Genomic DNA, 17,784 nt, shown 5'->3' on the forward strand with positions numbered 1-17,784 from the left:
CCCTAAGCCAAAAGGAAACTCCAACATCTGTTTGCTTTCAAAGTCAGAAAAACCTGCTGAGCAGTAAGGGTGGGAAGAACCTCGGCAGCAGCCAGGAGCCCTGGGCTCCAGCCCAGCTGGGAGCCCTCAGCAAGTCACGGAACATCTCCAGCTCCCTCTTTTTTTTTTTTTTTTTTTAATGTTTATTTACTTTTGAGAGATAGAGACAGGGCACAAGCGGGGGAGGGGCAGAGAGAGAGGGAGACACAGAATCCGAAGCAGGCTCCAGGCTCCGAGCTGTCAGCACAGAGCTGGACACGGGGCTCGAACTCACGAACCGCGAGATCATGATCTGAGCTGAAGTCGGATGCTTAACTGACTGAGCCACCCAGGCACCCTTCCCTGCTCTTAAAATGAGCGTTTATGTCCCGATTTCCCAGGCTTGTTGCAGGGACCACACAAACTCCTGCCGGGGCAGGGGACAAGTAAGGGAAGCCTCAGATCTTTTTGAAAAGGTAAATAAATTGAGGGCTTGCATATATGGGCCGGGAGGTCATTCACGGCCAAGGTTGCACAGCTGAGGTGATTAAGTGGACTGAAATTCAATCTGGACTCCAAGATTGGCTACTCCTTGGAACAGCACCATGTCCACACAGAAGAAGAGATGCCTTTTCCAAATCTATACGAAGGCACTCTATGGTCTATAGGGTAGAGGTGAGCTCAAATCTGGGGGTTGCTGAGCCATGCACCGATTTTCAGCTTAGTGTGACCAGTTTGATGACAGCAGTCAGCACAGGGTGCTCTGGGGCCTGAGGGAGTGGAGGGTAACCCACTTGGATGAAGCAAAGAGGGCTCCCTGGAGACAGGGATATCTGAGCTGGGTCTTGAGGGATAAGGAGCTGGCCAAGGGCAGGAGGGACTAGAACTCCTGCAACACCACCAGGAGACAGTCCGTATGTCCCTTGCATTTCCACATGTCTAGTGATGGGTCATTGACAGCTTTTATTCTGGTCATCTTTTTAAGAGTATTTGAATAGCCTTGAATTATATAGTTTCTCCCTCCGGGGCAAGAGTTGCACAGGTTTGCTAGCAGCATTTTTGAAAAGATCAGGGAGTTTTCCTAAGCTCAAGATTTCTCAGCCATGACCCAGACCCCGCTGTGTACACAGCATCCGCCTGGGCCCACCTCGGCCTCCGTACACGTGGTGGGAAGGGAGGATGGAAGCAAATGTGAAGCTCATGCAACCTGAGTGTGGGGAGTAACATAAAGTCCTTTGTCTCTGCCCCAGGGGTCTCCTATCTTCTGCCAGCACCTATGAAACTGCGGCAAGTGACCTTGTTAGCTTGCAAGTGGGGTAAAATCTCAGACCCACAGTTCTTTTTCCTTTTAATGTATTTTATTTATTATTTTTTTAAATTTTTTTTTTTAACGTTTTATTTTTGAGACAGAGAGAGACAGAGCATGAACGGGGGAGGGGCAGAGAGAGAGGGAGACACAGAATCGGAAGCAGGCTCCAGGCTCTGAGCCATCAGCCCAGAACTCGATGCGGGGCTCAAACTCACGGACCGCGAGATCGTAACCTGAGCTGAAGTCGGGTGCTTAACCGACTGAGCCACCCAGGCGCCCCCGTATTTTATTTATTTTTGAGAGCGAGAACGTGAGCAGGGCAGGGGCAGAGAGAGAGGGGGATAGAGGATCTGAAGCAGTCTCTGTGCTAACACCAGAGAGCCCGATGTGGGGCTCGAACCTACCAACTGTGAGATCATGACCTGAGCTGAAGTCAGACCGAGGTGACCCAACCCAGACAGTTCTTGACAAAGATAAGAAAATTAAAAACCTCAGAAAAAAACGAAACTGAAGAATGCCGTATGCAGGGTAACCGGTCATTTCAAGGTGGCCTGAGGCCAGGGGAAGTGAGAGATGGAGCGGGGCCGAGCCCTGAGTAATCCTGGTTGGCATCACAAGGAGTGTGGGAAGTCTCCACTCTCCTGTAGCGGCATTGGAAGGGGGCCAGGCAGGAGGCAGGGGGTCTACAGAAGCCGGCCGCAGGAACCTAGGGCAGAGGTGAGGTCTGGACTGGGAGGGGGTTGGGGACGGGCAGGTTAAACCTGAGAAGCATTGAGGAGGCAGCGGCAGCAGGATGCGCTGAGGGTGTGAGGGAGAGGAGGGGTCCTAGGTGGGCCTCTGGATTCCAGGCTTGCACGCAGCGGTGGAGGGATGTGCTATCCACTGAGCTCGAGGGGCACGCAGGCTTGAGGGGGGACCCGACTGCCCCAGCTTCAACAGAGTACAGCGGATTGAAACGCATTAGATGTGTTTACATCCATGAGTTCAAAATATTTAGAAAGTTTACTGGGTCACCTTTTGAGGGGGAGAGGGAACCAATTCAAACACAAATACATAGCAGAGAAGTTACTGCAGCTAATAAAGGAGAAGAAAATGATAGAATTTTACCAGTTTGCAATCCTCTGATGAATTAATGGATACGGGCACTGAGCGTCAACTACTATCAGAAAGGAGTAGGGGTGCCTGGGTGGCTCAGTCGGTTAAGTGTTCGACTCTTGGTTTCGGCTCAGGTCATGATCTCACAGTTTGTGGGTTCGAGCCCCGCATCGGGCTCCATGATGGCAGTGAGGAGTCTGCTTGGGATTCTCTCTCCCTTTCTCTCTGCCCCTCCCCTGCTTGCTCTCTGTAAATAAACTTAATTTTTTTTTTTTTTAAAGGAACAAACCTCAGCCGGTGTGCCTCCTGAGCAAAGAGCACACCCTGCTTTCATCCTTTGCCAAAAGGAGCCAACCTGAGCATGCTTGAGCTGCTGATTTGTAGGGGACACGGGGGAGTGAGCCGGGAACATGCTTAACACCATAGCATGCAGTCATCAAAACCCAGGCTGAGAAACTCCACCACTCAATAGCCTGGGTTCCTCAACAGAAGCTGGAAAGAGATGGGGAGGAAATCTGTAGGTTAAAGGAGCTGAAAAGACATTTACCGTTTTTGTTAAGTGGGCAAGAGCGAACAGCGTCTGGGGATGCACATGTGTGAACGCCACAAAGAACACAGGAGAGTGGTCATGGTGGGGGGGGGGGGCGGGGGGACAATGCCGTGACCGGGATGGAACAGGAGGGGCTTCTGGATGGCTGGTGTGGTTTATGCGTCGACGTGGAGTGAGCCACAGCCCCCAGATATCTGGTCAAATGTGATTCTGGATGTATGTTGCCAAGGTGTTCTTTGGATGTAATGACCAACAGGGAAATTGGTAAGACTTTGAGCAAAGGGGATCGTCCTCTGTAATGTGGGTGGGTCCCATCCAATCAGTGGAAGGCCTGCCTGGAGCGAAGTCTGGAGCAAGAAGGAATCTACCTGCAGACAGCTTTTGTACTTGCGCTGCAACTCCCCCCTGGGTCTCCATTCTGCTATTGGTTCTGTTTCTGCAGACGACCTTGACTACTACAGCTGGTAAAGTTCAGTTTCTTGACTCCGGTGATAGTTACAAGGATGGTCACCTTATAATTCACTAAGCAACATATTTGTTTTGCATGGTCTCCTATATATTTTTATAATGAAAAGGTTAAAAAAAAAAAAGTCTAATTTGCATATAGGTATGTTAATAAGAGAGGAAGGGGATTCTTGATGAATACCAAACTGCTCTTTGGGATTTATGGGGAGGAAAAGAGATGGCCACAATTTGCTCTGAATATTTTTGTGTTATATGACTCTTATGCCAGAACATGTCTCTACGTTTTGGATATAATTCCAAAAAAAAAAAAAAAAAAAAAAAAAGGCTGATCTTAGTTGTGACACACATGGAAAGTTCAACCTCATTAGAAATCGAACAGAAAATTACAATATGAGGCACAGAGAGCCCATTTCTACTGGGGGCCTGTGGAACCACAAGAGGAAGGGAGAAAAAAGAAACCAAAGCACTGTGAATTAGGCAATTGCCGTTTATTTCAGAAACAAAATATAGCTGTTCTTAACCCTTAGGACCATGAATGCTGTTGGAGTTTCTGTATTTATTCAGTAGATAAAACATATTTTCATTCTCCAGAGGACAAATGGAGAACAAGAGTATCACAGTTCGTGGAAATAGAAGAACAGAGCTTCTTCCCACCTGTATCTTGAGACCTTTTTAAAGTACTCCTTTTAAAAGTTCTCCTTTTCAGTGCTCAGGTTTCTTTGAACATCAGCCAGCCCTCCGTTTCACCCATCATTGACCATTAATGATGACACACACAGTATGCTTCGTGTACTTGTTACCTAACACCCTAGAGCTCCCCCAAATCTGTAGGATGGTAAGAGTTCTTTATCCTGAGGTCCTTTGATTAGCCGGAAGACAACCTCGCTGAGAAAGGGTAATCTGTGCTGATAGAAAGTGGGCCCATTAGAAACAAAATTAACACCTGGAATTTGTCACGGACATAACCCTTCTGGCAGTGTCCCAACGTCCGATCCATAACTCCAAACTTTAAAGGCATCCATCAGGGACGCCCGGGTGGCTCAGTCAGTTAAGCGTCCGATTTTGGTTCAGGTCTCATGGCTCGTGGGTTCAAACCCCACGTTGGGCTCTATGCTGACAGCTCAGAGCCTGGAACCTGCTTCAGATTCTGTGTCTCCCTCTCTCTCTGCCCCTGCCCTGCTCACATTCTGTCTCTCTCAAAAATAAACATTAAAAAAATTTTTTAAGGGCATCAATCCCTGTTAAGTAAGACAGGTCTCACTTCATAAAGACAGGTGGTCATGAATATCGGGGTTTACTTAGTGTTTCGCATTTGCTTTCTCTCTAGCTAGCTAGCTACACAGCATCTGGCTATATGGCTTGTTTTTAAAAACAGCATCACTGAAATGTAACGAGTAAACTGCATAATTCCACTGAACGTGTACAATTCTGGGGCTTTTTTGTATTTTCAGAGTTGTGCGAATATAAAACATTTTCAGTCACCGCTAAAAAGAAATCTGCATAGCGATCAGCTACAGCTCCTTCCCCGTTCCCTGCTCGCCCTACTGCCTGGCGCCACTCACCCACTTTCTGCTTCTATAGACTTGCTTATTCTGGACAAATAGATACAAATGGAATCGTGTAGCACGTGGTCTCTGGTGACTGATAACTTGGCTTAACGTTCCCACATAAAGAGCTTCGTTCCGTTTTAATGCTCTGTGATATTCCGCTGCGTGGATATGGTTAGTGTTACTTACGTGTCTTTAGCGAGCCCGGCGTTGAGTACCTCCCAGTGTGGGGCACCGGGCCAAGAAAACAACAGTAAGTTGGGCAGTCTCTGCCCTCCAGGAGCTGAGACACCCCCTCCCCAGTAAAGGCAGATCTTGACAGGTGCTGTAAGAGATACAAATCAACACAGAAAGGGGAGAGGACTTTCGATGAGGGGGTCAGGGGGCCAGGAGGAAGTGGAAGAAGGTTCAAGGGAGACGTGGCACTTCAGATACACCTAGAGAACCTACCACACGCAGGAAAAGGCACTCTGGGGCAAGAGGACCAGTAAGTAGCAAAGGCACAGGAGGCTGAGAAATCCGAGAAGTACAGAGGGACAGGAAGGGCAGAGCCGTGGGAAGGGGTGAGGGAGCTGAGGCCCAGAGCATACACTAACCAAGTCAGGGGCCTGAAATTAATACTCAGATTCCATTATAAAATTTTATTTTTTGAGATTTGCCCATTATTGATAAATAAGATACAAAAGCAATCAAAAATCATGAGATTTCCTAAAAATAGTTTCCCATTTGGGGCATCCATCCCTCTTCGGTAAAATCACCCTACCTGCTTCAAATTCCGCAGAACAGAGACTTTCACTGGCTACAGAGGCCCCAGTGAACTTCCTGCTCCTTCAAACCAATGAGCACAAACAGCTCCCAAGAAGCGATTATACTCAACACAGAGCTTTGCCCACACCAATCTGTGGTTTTATCGGAGCCTCACACGGGACCGACAGGAGGCTGGGGAAGTAGGCAGCGGTGAGCAGGTCTCTGTGCAAGGCCTAGAGGGTGGCCCGGGAATGTCCGCGCTCCCCAGGAGGGCCTGGGAGGCTCGCCTCCCTCTTGTTCTACCTCTTCTGCCCGGATTAGCACGCGTTCTGAGCGGCAGTGTTCCCACGTGGAAACCCGTCAGGAAGGCAGTGTTTCAGTAGTAATGAAGGCACACCTTGTCCATGGACAATTTTATTCTGTGCAAAACAGGAAGAAGAAGTTGGTGACCCATGTCAACCCTGAAGAAAATTAACACGAACCTAATCCAACCTGGAACAGGTCATCCTTTATGACGGACCCACCCAACAATTATCTCACGGAGGATGCATCAGTTTTGGATTCCTCTCCCGTGAGAGGGGGTGGCTGGCAGAAGTCAAAGTGTCCACTTGCAGAAAAGGTTTAGCAATGCTGCTTGCTTCTGCTTTCGGAATGACACTGACCCCGCAAGGCCCAGGGCTGGCTCACCTGTCAATCGGATAAGGTTTTTCACAAAGGTTGACCAGCACGTATAGATGTCTCAAAGCATACTCGTACTAGAGGAAAACACCAAAAAAGACATCATCAAACACCATCACCACCACAGAAGCAACTTCTAACCTGGGAATATCCCACTGTTGTGGTTTTGGGGGGAAAGCACCTCGATCTGTGCCTCTTGAGCTTCTTCAGCTCATGGATCCCCCCCTCCACTTTTCGGTAATCTGGAGAAGATTCATGGGCTCCCTCTCCTGTGAAAAATGCAGCCCTGCCTGAGGGCTGGCGAGCCTCCCGGAGCATTCTCGGTGCCGGGCCAGGCCTCCTGACTGAAGAGTCCACATGGCCCTGCTCCCTTCTATTACCTAGGACCCCCCCCCCACCCCGCCCACCTGGCTTTTGGTTCTGGGAACCTCATTCTGGGAGGGACACACTGATGAGAGATGGATGGGGAGTGGATACCAAACTGGATGGCACGCAACAGGTAAGACTGAAATAACCGGGATGTTTATCTTGAAAAACCTCCAGGAGAATCTGAGAACTCTCATGGGGAAGAAGGAGCAGATTCATTTTGTGTGATTCCAGAGTGCAAAAGAGTAACACCACCAGGGCTCAGTTGGTTAAGCGTCTGACTTCGGCTGAGGTCATGATCTCACAGTTCGTGGGTTCAGGCCCTGCTGAACAGCTGTGCTGACAGCTGGGAGCCTGGAGCCTGTTTCAGATTCTATGTCTCCCTCTCTCTCTGCCCCTCCCCTGCTCACACTCTGTCTCTCTCTGTCTCTCAATAATGAATAAACGTTAAAAAAAAAAAAAATTAAGAATGGATCTTGAGAAGTAAAATTTCTACAAACTTGTAATACATTTATTTTTAGTAAAGTTAAAAAATATTACATATAAGCAGGAAGGTGTACAAATCAAGAGCATAGCTCAGTGAAATTTGAAAAAGTGAATATATGTGTATAACCACTACAGATGGTCCATCATCCTAGGAACCCGAGAACCTCCTAGAAGGTCCTTCCCAGTCATTAATTGTACTCTTCCCCAAAGGTAAGCAGTAATTACCAACACCAAAGATTCATTTTGCCTGTTTTTGAATTTTATGTAAATGGAGTAATGCTGTATATACATTTTTGGGTCCGTGTCTTTTGCTCAGTATTGTATTTGTGAGGTTCATCCATGTGGTATGTTGCAGGAGCTTGTTCATTTTCACGGTTGTACAGTATTTCATTATATGAATATACCACATTTGTCAGTGCTGTTTTTTTTTTTTTTTTTTAATCAGTGCTACAATTGAGGGACATGTCTGTTCTAGTATTTGGCTATTTCGAATAGTGCTATTAGGAATATACTTGTACTTGACTCGTAGTACAGAAGTGTGGACACTTCTGTTCAGCATATACTCAGGAGTGGGATTGCTGGGTTATAGAGCAGGCCTAACTGCAAATCTACCATAAATGATACCAGTTTTCCACAGACGGTGACCAATTTCCACTCCCAACAGCAATGAATTAGAGTTCCATTCGCACCTCGTCATGACCGGGAGTCATCGTTTTCTGTCTTTTTAATTTTAGCCATTCTGTTAGATTTGCCTTTTTCGTGTTTTGTTTTGTTTGCATTTCCCTGATGAATAATGAGGGACTGCGCCTGTTTTGTTGTGTGTGTGGCTATTTGGGTATCTTTCTTTGTGAAGTTTTTATTTAGCTCCTTTGCTCATTTCTCACCTGGCTGTGTTTGTGTCTTTCATAAAAATTCATTAGCATTAAAAATACGTATATAAAAAAAATTTTTTAAAAAGAGTAACGCCACCAGGAGACAGTGCATTTATTAAATGAGGGGGACATTTTTAATTATTTAATAGGTAAGAAAAATACTTCCTTTACAAAGGTAAATAAATGAAAAAAAAAAAAATCGAGAGCTTCCAAATAATGGAGAGCTACATCCGAAGTGCCAAGGACTCCATCTCTGGAAGCATTCGAGCATGACCAGGTGTGCCCGTCACGGCCCGACAAAGCTTTCTACGAGGACGGAAACGTTCTACAAAATTCTCCAGTTCGGCAGCCGCTGGCCGCCTGTGGCAACTGTACAACTGAAATGTGGCCGATGCCACTGAGAAACTAAGCGTTACATCTTACTGCGTTTGAATTAATTTAATTCATTTAAGTTGAAATGTAAGTAGCCATACGAGGCTGGCAATTACCGTACCAAAGAGCACAGCTCTAAAGCAGAAGTCGGTGAACTTTTTCTGTAAAGGGCCGGATTGGAAATATTTTAGGCTTTGTGGGCCGTATGAACTACTCGATTCTGCTGCAGTGTGAATGCAGCCATAGACACGATGCCACAATCAGAGCAGGGCTGTGTTCCAATATAACCATTTATAAAAACAGGCTGCGGGTAGGATCTGGCCCGTGGGCCGGTTTGCTGACCCCCTTCCGTAGGAGGATCCCGGCATCACGTAGCGCTGACCACAGGCGCCTTCCCACCTGACGTTCTACAATCTGCAGCGGCTTGTTACCTTGTCCTCCACGGGCCAGCACCTGACTCCAACAATAAGGCTTGGGGAGGGGTCAGAACAGACCCGAAAGGGAGAAAGCCTATGTGACCGGCGTTTGGCCGGACAGCACAAGTGTACAGAGAAGGAATGCGCCTTCAGTCAAATATAAATGGGAGTTGAGTCATGACTGGTAAGCTCCTACCCACAAAACAACTGAGTGTGTCTGGGGCCAGGATTTATGGTCAGTGAATTTGGCTGAACTTCCTCCTCTTGTCCCCATCAAAGGCCTCTGAATGAGTCCATTGTTTCCTCAGCCTGGATGGAACCTTCTACAAGGCAACGCATCCCACGTGATTTCTAGTGGACAACCTTAATTTAGCTTTCGGGGTTGAAGACACAGGGAAAGGCTAAGTTGACCCAGGGGAGGCCCCCGGGGGTCCGGGCTTACCGTGGGTGAGTGCCAGTTGAAGCAGCGTGTGCGGAAGTGAGACACGGCTGCCTGGTAGCAGTCGTGCGCCGTGAGCTCGGCCCTCTCAGACAGCAGCCCCTCCGCCTCAGCACCGGACCTCGCAATCAAGGAGACGATCTTTTGCACTGACTTCTCAATGACATGCCTAGCCTGTGAAGAAACACATCTTTTCAAAATGTACCGTACTTAACGCAGTCTCTCCTGGAACCCTGGATCAGGTTAGGAGCCCATTTAAAGGCTTCTCTTCGTGCAACTTCTAACCCAGGATGTCGAAAGAGATGCCAACAGAGGCATCCTACAGAAGGCAAGAGGTTGTGCACACGAGGCTTCTGGAACAGCTAGAAGCCTTTAGAAATACCTGCCTTTCCGATGTCTTCTCGCACAACGTTAACATTTAAATCTAAATACCTGGGGGCGCCTGGGTGGCGCAGTCGGTTAAGCGTCCGACTTCAGCCAGGTCACGATCTCGCGGTCCGTGAGTTCGAGCCCCGCGTCGGGCTCTGGGCTGATGGCTCAGAGCCTGGAGCCTGTTTCCGATTCTGTGTCTCCCTCTCTCTCTGCCCCTCCCCCGTTCATGCTCTGTCTCTCTCTGTCCCAAAAATAAATAAACGTTGAAAAAAAAAAATTTTTTTTAAAATAAATCTAAATACCTGAAGAGCAGGCATGGCCCACTCTGAGAAAAGGAGGGGGACGTAGAAATTGTGCCAAAGTAGACTGTTGTCCCACAAACGGTGCAGTGTGTTCACAGGCACTTTGCCTCTTCCAGAAACCACCAGACAGATAGAGGGGCACAGAGCGGGGCATCGTTTCCTTCCCAAATGATGAATAAAAAAAAAATACCTTCACACAAAATGAGTTTATTACTGCTATTTCTAAATCGGTTAATATTTTTAAAATCTCAGTGTTCAGGGGCTCCTGGGTGGCTCAGTGGGTTGAGCATCCGACTTTGGCTCGGGTCATGATCTCATGGTCCGGGAGTTCGAGTCCCACATCAGGCTCTGTGCTGACAGCTCAGAGCCTGGAGCCTGCTTTGGATTCTGTGTCTACCCCTCCCCCGCTCACACTCTGTCTCTCTCTCTCTCAAAAATAAATAAACATTAAAAAAAAAATTTTAAACCTAGTGTTCAAGTAGCAAAATAAAAATGTCTTGTAAGCAACTAGGTATAAAAGGGAAACACCCACATGCCATGACTTCTTGGCAGGATGCAGGAGAGAGAAAGAGGTCAAGGTCAGCTTACTAATGAATAATGAAGATGAGGACAGCTGCTGCTCACTCCTCTGTTACACAGAGCACAGACTAGTCTCCTTTCCCACATACCCCCATGTGCCAGGCGGAGTGGCTCCAGAGTGCTGTCACCTGGCTCCAACAATGCTGGATAACTGTCAGGAGGCAGAGACCAAGTTCATACACGCTGCCCGGTGAGGCTGGGAACAGTATCCGGAGATGGTTCCTTTAACCACTACTTACGTCCAGATGCCTGTGGATCTTCTCCACGAGCTTCCTGGACTCCTGAAGATCATTGGTGCTCATCAGCTTCCTTTTCATGATGGTGAGGGGCACCTCAGGGCTTGGGGTGAGGTCAAGGTCCTTGACCGGAGGCAGGGAGGTGGGAGAACTGGCTTTGTGTTTCATACCCTGAAACTGCATCACCTTCATGGAAGAGATCGACTGAGGAGAGAGGGAGAGAACCAGTCTGAGTGGGAAGAGTGGATGTGCCACATATACCCTGGGTCCCGCCTCTCCGCGGGAGGCTCACAGTTCACACCACGTGGTTTCAGGACCACCGAACAGCCACAGTCACAGCCGGAAAACACAGGCTTGGCCCTCAGCAGTGAGCAACGCAACACATTTGAGCTCCTGAAATCCACTGATGATGAACTTCAAAAATACCCAGCATCTAGGGGCACCTGGGTGGCTCAGTCAGTTAAGCGTCCGACTTTGGCTCAGGTCATGATCTCGTGCCTTGTGGGTTTGAGCCCCGCGTCGGGCTCTGTGCTGACGGCTCGGAGCCTAGAGCCTGCTTCGGATTCTGTGTCTCCCTCTCTCTCTCTGCCCCTCCCCCATTTTCACTCTCTCTCTCAAAAATAAACATTAAAAAAATTAAATAAAATAAATATCCAGCATCCTTTGGAGGAGAACTGCTAATTATTTCATATATAGACGATCCTTACTCCACAGTCATGCAGAGCTGGGGCCAGAGTCGTTTCAACCAGTGACGACCTGGGTTGTGCTCCCCTATCCGTGTTAACCTGCCTGTCCCTAGAGACCAGGAATAGGAAAGTGCAAAGCGTCCATTCAGGTTGCAGCTGAGGCCTGGGTCCACTGAGATGGACAGAGCTAAAGCCACAGAGGGTCCAGCTGACAGTCGGGGCCAAACAAGCACGACGGCCAGACTCTGCCTGCACAGGTCACTCCAGACTGGATCCCAATCAGAAGGAGAGAAATGCTACAAGTATTCTTGTTCTCAAACCAAGCAACAATACTCGAAAAAAGTTCTAAGACAAAAAAATAAATATGCAGAAACATGTAACATTTGGCAAAGATCCACCATACCTCTTCAACCAAGACCAGGAAGGGCCAGCGCCGAGGAAATCACAAAGTGAACAGGAAGCCAGGGACAAGGAGCTGTGGCTGGGTGCCCTCTCCCCCGTGAACCCCCACACGGCCAGGGCGGTGCCACGTCTGACCCTGCCTCGTCCAAGTCACCTCCCCCCTTGCCTTCTCTCTGCTCCCCGCTCCAGAACCCCCACTCAGAAGCCCGGCCAGGCCCGTGGCATCCTGAAGGCCTGTCTCGTGGCCTCCGGGCCCCAGTCCACACTCTGCCAGGGACGAGCTGAAGGCAGCTGGCCTGACCAGCTCACAAGTTTTTCTAGAAGGCCCATGCTTGCATCACAGGAACAGGTCTCAGCCGGCGAGCACTCAGATGGCGGCAGGCCGCTTGGGGAGTAGTGTCTGGTCACATGGAGAGGTACACAGACCACCTCCTCCTCTGCGCATCCCAAGGGCTCCCCCCCCCCCCCACGCCCGCCCGTGGTGGCACGTAAGGCCCAAGCCTTCAGCAGACACCTGCTGTGACCTCTGTCTAGGCAGCCCTGATCATCTTACCCATTTAACCACCTAGGTCCCTTCTGGGCAGTGGCGGGGAGGGGGGGGGGAGCAGAAGTCCCTAAGTTCTAGCCAAAGGGTGAAAAGTAACAAGTGCAACATGCAGGATGTGGGGTCCTAGGAGGCAGAAGCTTTCAATCCAGAGACCTCTTAGTGTGTGCCAGCCCTGTTCAGTGCTTTGGGTGCACGACCTTCTTTAATTGTACACTGAGGCTCTGACCAAGGAGGGAAGGGAGATTCGGTGAAGCTAAGGAGCTCGCCCTGAATCTCACAACTCTGCGAGTTTGAGCCTGGTAAGGTCCGACTCCAGAGCCCGGGCACGGGGCCCAGGATGCAGTTGGCTCTGAGAGGCAGGGACATCGCCGCCTCGGCCATTTCTCCCCTGGGTCCCCATCTCTCTTCGCCAAGAGATCGACGTTCCAGGCGAGTCAGCCTGAGGCTCGGGAATCCACGGGGGGGGCCAGGCTGCCCTTCTCACCTTGTTTCCATACTGCATGACGTGGCTGGTGTTGGTGTGGGATTTCACCAGCTGGTACTGCTTGTGGAGGGTCTCTTTGGTCAAGTCCTCCTGCAAAGACGCAAACGTTGAAGTCCTCTGACAAGTCAGAGCTGACGGCTCAGCCTCAGCTGGACGGCCGGACCCTCGGGACTCACCACATCCGAGTCTTCCATCCAGTTGACGCTGTACCAGTCCCCCAGGTAGGTGGACCTCTTCTCGTCATAGTAACAGGCATAGGACGATTCGGTGGGGTTGGCAGCCGTGGTCGCGTAAACTAGTAGGAGTTAAAGACATCTTTTGATTATGTTCTCTCTGCCGTGGCTCCCACCCGATGCGTGAGCCTCTTCCTCCCGCCCGGTGTGATCAGAGCTCGTCACCTGCCAACAGCACGGGCAGGACAGAGAGACACGGCCGTACCCAGCCCTGCTCACGTGTTTACAGCAACTGCCTAAGATGAAATGGGGAAGACAGAGAAGCTGGCTGACGGACACGGCCGGCGGTAATAAGCAGCCCGCGTGCTTGTTAGGATGTTAAGCGATTCTAGAATAATCTGAACCATTTCAATAGCTCTGGAAACTTGAAGAACATGTACCTAATTTCATTTCTGGAGAAAGCTAACATTTACCAAACAAACGAACACTTTGAATATACACAATAGCTACCGTTTACTACCCAGCTGCTATGGGCTCAAAATCGTGCTGGGCAAGTGGTATCACTTAAAATGCAACTCTCCCAACAGACAGCATCTTCATCCCCATTTCACAGACGGGGGTAACTGAGGGCCAAAGAGGGTAAGTCAACTGCCCAAGATCAGATGGCCGGCAAGCAGTGCATCACAAAGGGACCGAAGCTGGTCCAAAGGCTATGTGATCTTGGACTTAAGTAGCTTTACTAGAACCTGGAAGAACACCATGAAGCTCACATCACATTCTTTATTGTTTATTTATTCTTTATTCCTGCCCACAGTAAACCCCTCACCCCCGCTTCTGTGCACCAGGCTGCCCTAAGCCCCTGCTTATACACACCGCCCGGTTCTTCACGTCGGCAGAATCAATGACCAACTGCGCCACTGAGCAACCTGCCCACCCAGCCTGGCTCAGAGGCCAGCACGACCACCACGTACCATTGATGTCGGAGGGCAGGTGGCGCATCATGGACCCAGACTCACAGGCTTCGATGTAGAACACCATCTGTGAGGTGAAAGAGACACATGACCTCACACCCGGGCCAGGCACGGACCTCTCACAAATGCGGGCTCTGCTCACATTCCTGTCCCATCCTTAAGGGTCTTTTAACTCTTGCTTTTGGGAGAGATCTCTGCCGTGAGAGGCTGCTGCTGGAGGCTACAGAACCTGCTGTCATGCAAGCCGGAAGGACTCAAACCTATTCATCGCTAACAGACGAAAATGATCCATTAGTTGAAATGGTGCAGAGCGAATGGTGCCATAGATAATGCTAAGGAAAACTGTTCCACCGTCCAGTTCAGGGAGACGGTGCGGCAGGCCCTCTTTCCACATTTCTATCACGTGCATGCCCGAGCTGGTCAGTTTCTATAAAGGGTGCTACAAGGGCGAGCGACGGCCAACGTGAAAATAAGACGATGGCGTTTTCCTCCCCGGCTGCTCCCAGTTGAGGTCAGTGCTAGAACAGTGGTCTTCAAAGTGGTCCCTGGACCATCAGTATCCATGTCAACTCAGAAAGGCAAGTTCTCAAGCCTCTCCCCAGGCCTCCAAGTCAGACTCTGGAGGTGGGGTCCACGCTTTGTTTTAACAAGAGCTCCAGTGATCCTGATCTAACAGCTAAAGCCCTAGAATTACAACAGTTTAATCCCGGGAAACCAGCGGTCAAGACCGATCCCAAGGAGACTCCCCAGATAACAGCCATCTGGGGCTGGGGCAGTCACGGTATACGGCAGGTTCTGTGTCTACTGCCTTCCTCGTACTCCTCCCCGCAGGCTGCCCCAAGCGCTGACGTTACCTTTTGGTACATTTTGTGTTTGTACATGTACTGGATGGTCTTATTCAGATCCTTTACGTGAAGCTGAAACGTAAGAATACGGACATTCAGACCAACATCTCCAGAGAACCCCCCTAAAAAAAGTCCTAATGATGCTTTGTAAATTGTTATTTACCGGTCCTTAGAAAGAATCACGGTGAACAGCACTATCCCAAAGTGGCATCTCATGTGTTTTATTCAAATATTTAAAAAGGGGAAGAGAAGGGCGCCTGGGTGGCTCAGTCGGTTAAGCATCCGACTTCAGCTCAGGTCATGATCTCACACTTCGTGGGTTCGAGCCCCGTGTTGGGCTCTGTGCTGACAGCTCGGAGCCTGGAGCCTGCTTCGGATTCTGTGTCTCCCTCTGTCTCTGCCCCTCCCCCGCTCATGCTGTCTCTCTGTCTCTCTCAAAAATAAATAAATATTAAAAGAAAAAAAATAAAAAGGGGACAAGAATGTGCTCTCTCCTCCATCACTTTGTCTGAAGCGTTCAGAGACCGTGTTCTATTACTGCCTCTACTGCAATGTACCCAGGTCTGGAGACCTTCTACTAAGGCTCAGATACGAAGACAAATGTAGGCAAAACTTGCCAGACAGATTTCAAGCCGCTACGCGTGTCCCCCACACTCACCTGCCACACACAGAAACCAACCCTGGTAGGACACGAGAAACACACATCCCAGGTTTCATGTCAATGCCAAGGTTTTGTTTGCTAGTCTCCTACTTTGTATTTATAATTTTAAGGAAAACTCACATCGTCATTAGGAAACACCAGTATTCCAGTAGCTCCATGATCGGTGAAGTAAACGAACACGTGATCCCGGGGGCCGCTGCCGAGAGAGCGGGACACACAAGGTCAAAATTTCCACTATTTCACTTCGACTTCTCTGAAAAGTTGCTCCATCAAAAAAGTAAGAAGATGCTCCAGGACTACGGTCTACTGTTGGGTGGTGCCCTCTGCTCCTGCTGAGGGTGATCCTGAACCACAAGGCACATCCCAGAGCCTCAGAGCTGTGAGTTACAGTCCGGGAGGAGACATCTGCCAGGTGGCTTGGCTTATGGACCAGGTATGATTCAAACAGTGAGGTCCTTGGGGTGCCTGGCGGCTCAGTCAGTTGAGCGTCTGACTTTGGCTCAAGTCATGATCTCAAGGTTTGTGGGTTCAAGCCCCACATCAGGCTCTGTGCTGACAGCTCAGAGCCTGGAGCCTGCTTCGGATTCTGTGTCTCCCTCTTTCTCTGTGCCTTTCCTGCTCATACTCGGTGTGTGTGTGTGTATGTGTCTCTCTCAAAAATAAATAAATATTAAAAAAAAATTTTTTTTTTCAAACATTGAAGTCCTTTGGCAATCAGGCCTCATGCCAGCGGCCATACTCTCCAACCAGATTGCCCTAAGATGAGGGAAGGAGGTCAGCACACACAGCTGAACACAGTCCTTAAGCTCAGACTTCTTCCCTTCCAGGCCCCTCAGCCTGCACGCAGTCTGCCCACTGTGTGCCCGGCCCACCTGCTCATCCTTGTGCCCACTGTTCCCTTCTAGCATGAAAGGAACAGCACCATTTGCCAAGGATCTGAGAAAGTCTGAGGGCATGTTACTGAAGTCCCTGACATCATTTAAAGTGCTACATCAAGAGATGCTAACAAGCCATCGGTCACGGTCACCCAGAGCCGGCAGCAAGCAGTGGGGTGGTTTTCCCCAGGACGAAGGTGAGAGCTGTGTATACGCATGTACGCCTCTCCCCCACTGGGCTGACCTCGAACACAGCACAGAACTGGAAGGCCAGACCCTACAACCTGACCGGCTGCAGGGCTTCCCGCCTGTCTCAGTGTTTTGTGCTGGCAGTGAAAAATACCAGCCCTAGGATCGTGGACAACAAAAAGCAGTCGCTTCAAGTGACAGAGAACATTTCATTAATGATAATGAAGGACCCTGGCTCCTTAATTGAGTACAGAAATATGCTCCCCAGTGAAGCCATCACTTCCGTGTGGCCTGTCGTAAGTCAGGACAGAGCTCCCGCTCTGTTACTTCTCATGAGTAAACAGGATGGGAGCAAAGAACAACACCTATTTGGGGGCCAAGTCATTAGGATAGTGTGGGAGCCTTTATAAAACAGACATTACCTCTTCAAGACCTTTCCAGATCCTTTGCCCTTCACTGCTTCTTCATCACCTCTTAACACAGCAAGGAAATTTTCTGGGGTCACATCCTACAGAGAATTTGGAAGTCAAAATCAGACATAGGTGTCATTCTCAATCAGAGCATTTGCTGAGTCTGTAGCTGACCTGAGCCAGCGGTCCACAGATCTCTGAGGCTCAAGGTTTAAGAGCAAACACTTTGGAACCAAGGTAGACCCAAAGCAAGGCCAGTGTTTCTGGGGCCTGTGCATGACCTCTTCTCAAATATCATCTTGCCTTTGGCTGATGGCAACTCAGCAAGCCCGCCTTTCCTTCCTAAACATCCCAGAGTCCATGTGCGGAAACCCAAAGATGCTGGTAGGTAGGGGCACACAGCCAGGGAAGAGCAAAGCACCTCAGAGGCACAGCAGAAAGGGAGGAGAAGCACCAGCACTGGGCCTCCCTTTGCATCCACTTGCTGCCTAGGAGGTCAAATCCCAAGGACACTTGATGTCCTTAAAGATTTTATAATGCTGATGCCTGATCGTTTAAAAAAGCAATACAGGGGCACCTGGGTGGCTCAGTCGGTTAAGCATCTGACTCCTGATTTCAGCTCAGGTCACGATCATGGGATCAAGCCCCAAGTCGGGCTCTGTGCTGAGTGTGGAGCCTGCTCAAGATTCTTT

General features: G+C 49.4%; 1 protein-coding gene across 1 annotated transcript in view; it reads right to left on the reverse strand.

The window, feature by feature from the left end:
• Positions 1-5,605: 5,605 nt before the first annotated feature.
• LGMN (legumain) overlaps positions 5,606-17,784 on the reverse strand; it is a 36,084-nt gene continuing 23,905 nt past the window's right edge. The window contains exons 5-14 of the mRNA XM_030319825.2: positions 17,105-17,190; positions 15,739-15,814; positions 14,967-15,029; positions 14,113-14,179; positions 13,145-13,263; positions 12,969-13,058; positions 10,853-11,053; positions 9,364-9,534; positions 6,419-6,486; positions 5,606-6,150 (exon numbers count right to left, since the gene is read on the reverse strand). Of these exons, the coding sequence (XP_030175685.1) occupies positions 6,108-6,150; positions 6,419-6,486; positions 9,364-9,534; positions 10,853-11,053; positions 12,969-13,058; positions 13,145-13,263; positions 14,113-14,179; positions 14,967-15,029; positions 15,739-15,814; positions 17,105-17,190 (984 nt within the window). The 3' untranslated portion in view covers positions 5,606-6,107. The remainder of the gene's footprint in view (positions 6,151-6,418; positions 6,487-9,363; positions 9,535-10,852; positions 11,054-12,968; positions 13,059-13,144; positions 13,264-14,112; positions 14,180-14,966; positions 15,030-15,738; positions 15,815-17,104; positions 17,191-17,784) is intronic.

The sequence above is a fragment of the Lynx canadensis genome, chromosome B3 (genome assembly GCF_007474595.2).
Source record: "Lynx canadensis isolate LIC74 chromosome B3, mLynCan4.pri.v2, whole genome shotgun sequence".
NCBI classification, from domain to species: domain Eukaryota; kingdom Metazoa; phylum Chordata; class Mammalia; order Carnivora; family Felidae; genus Lynx; species Lynx canadensis.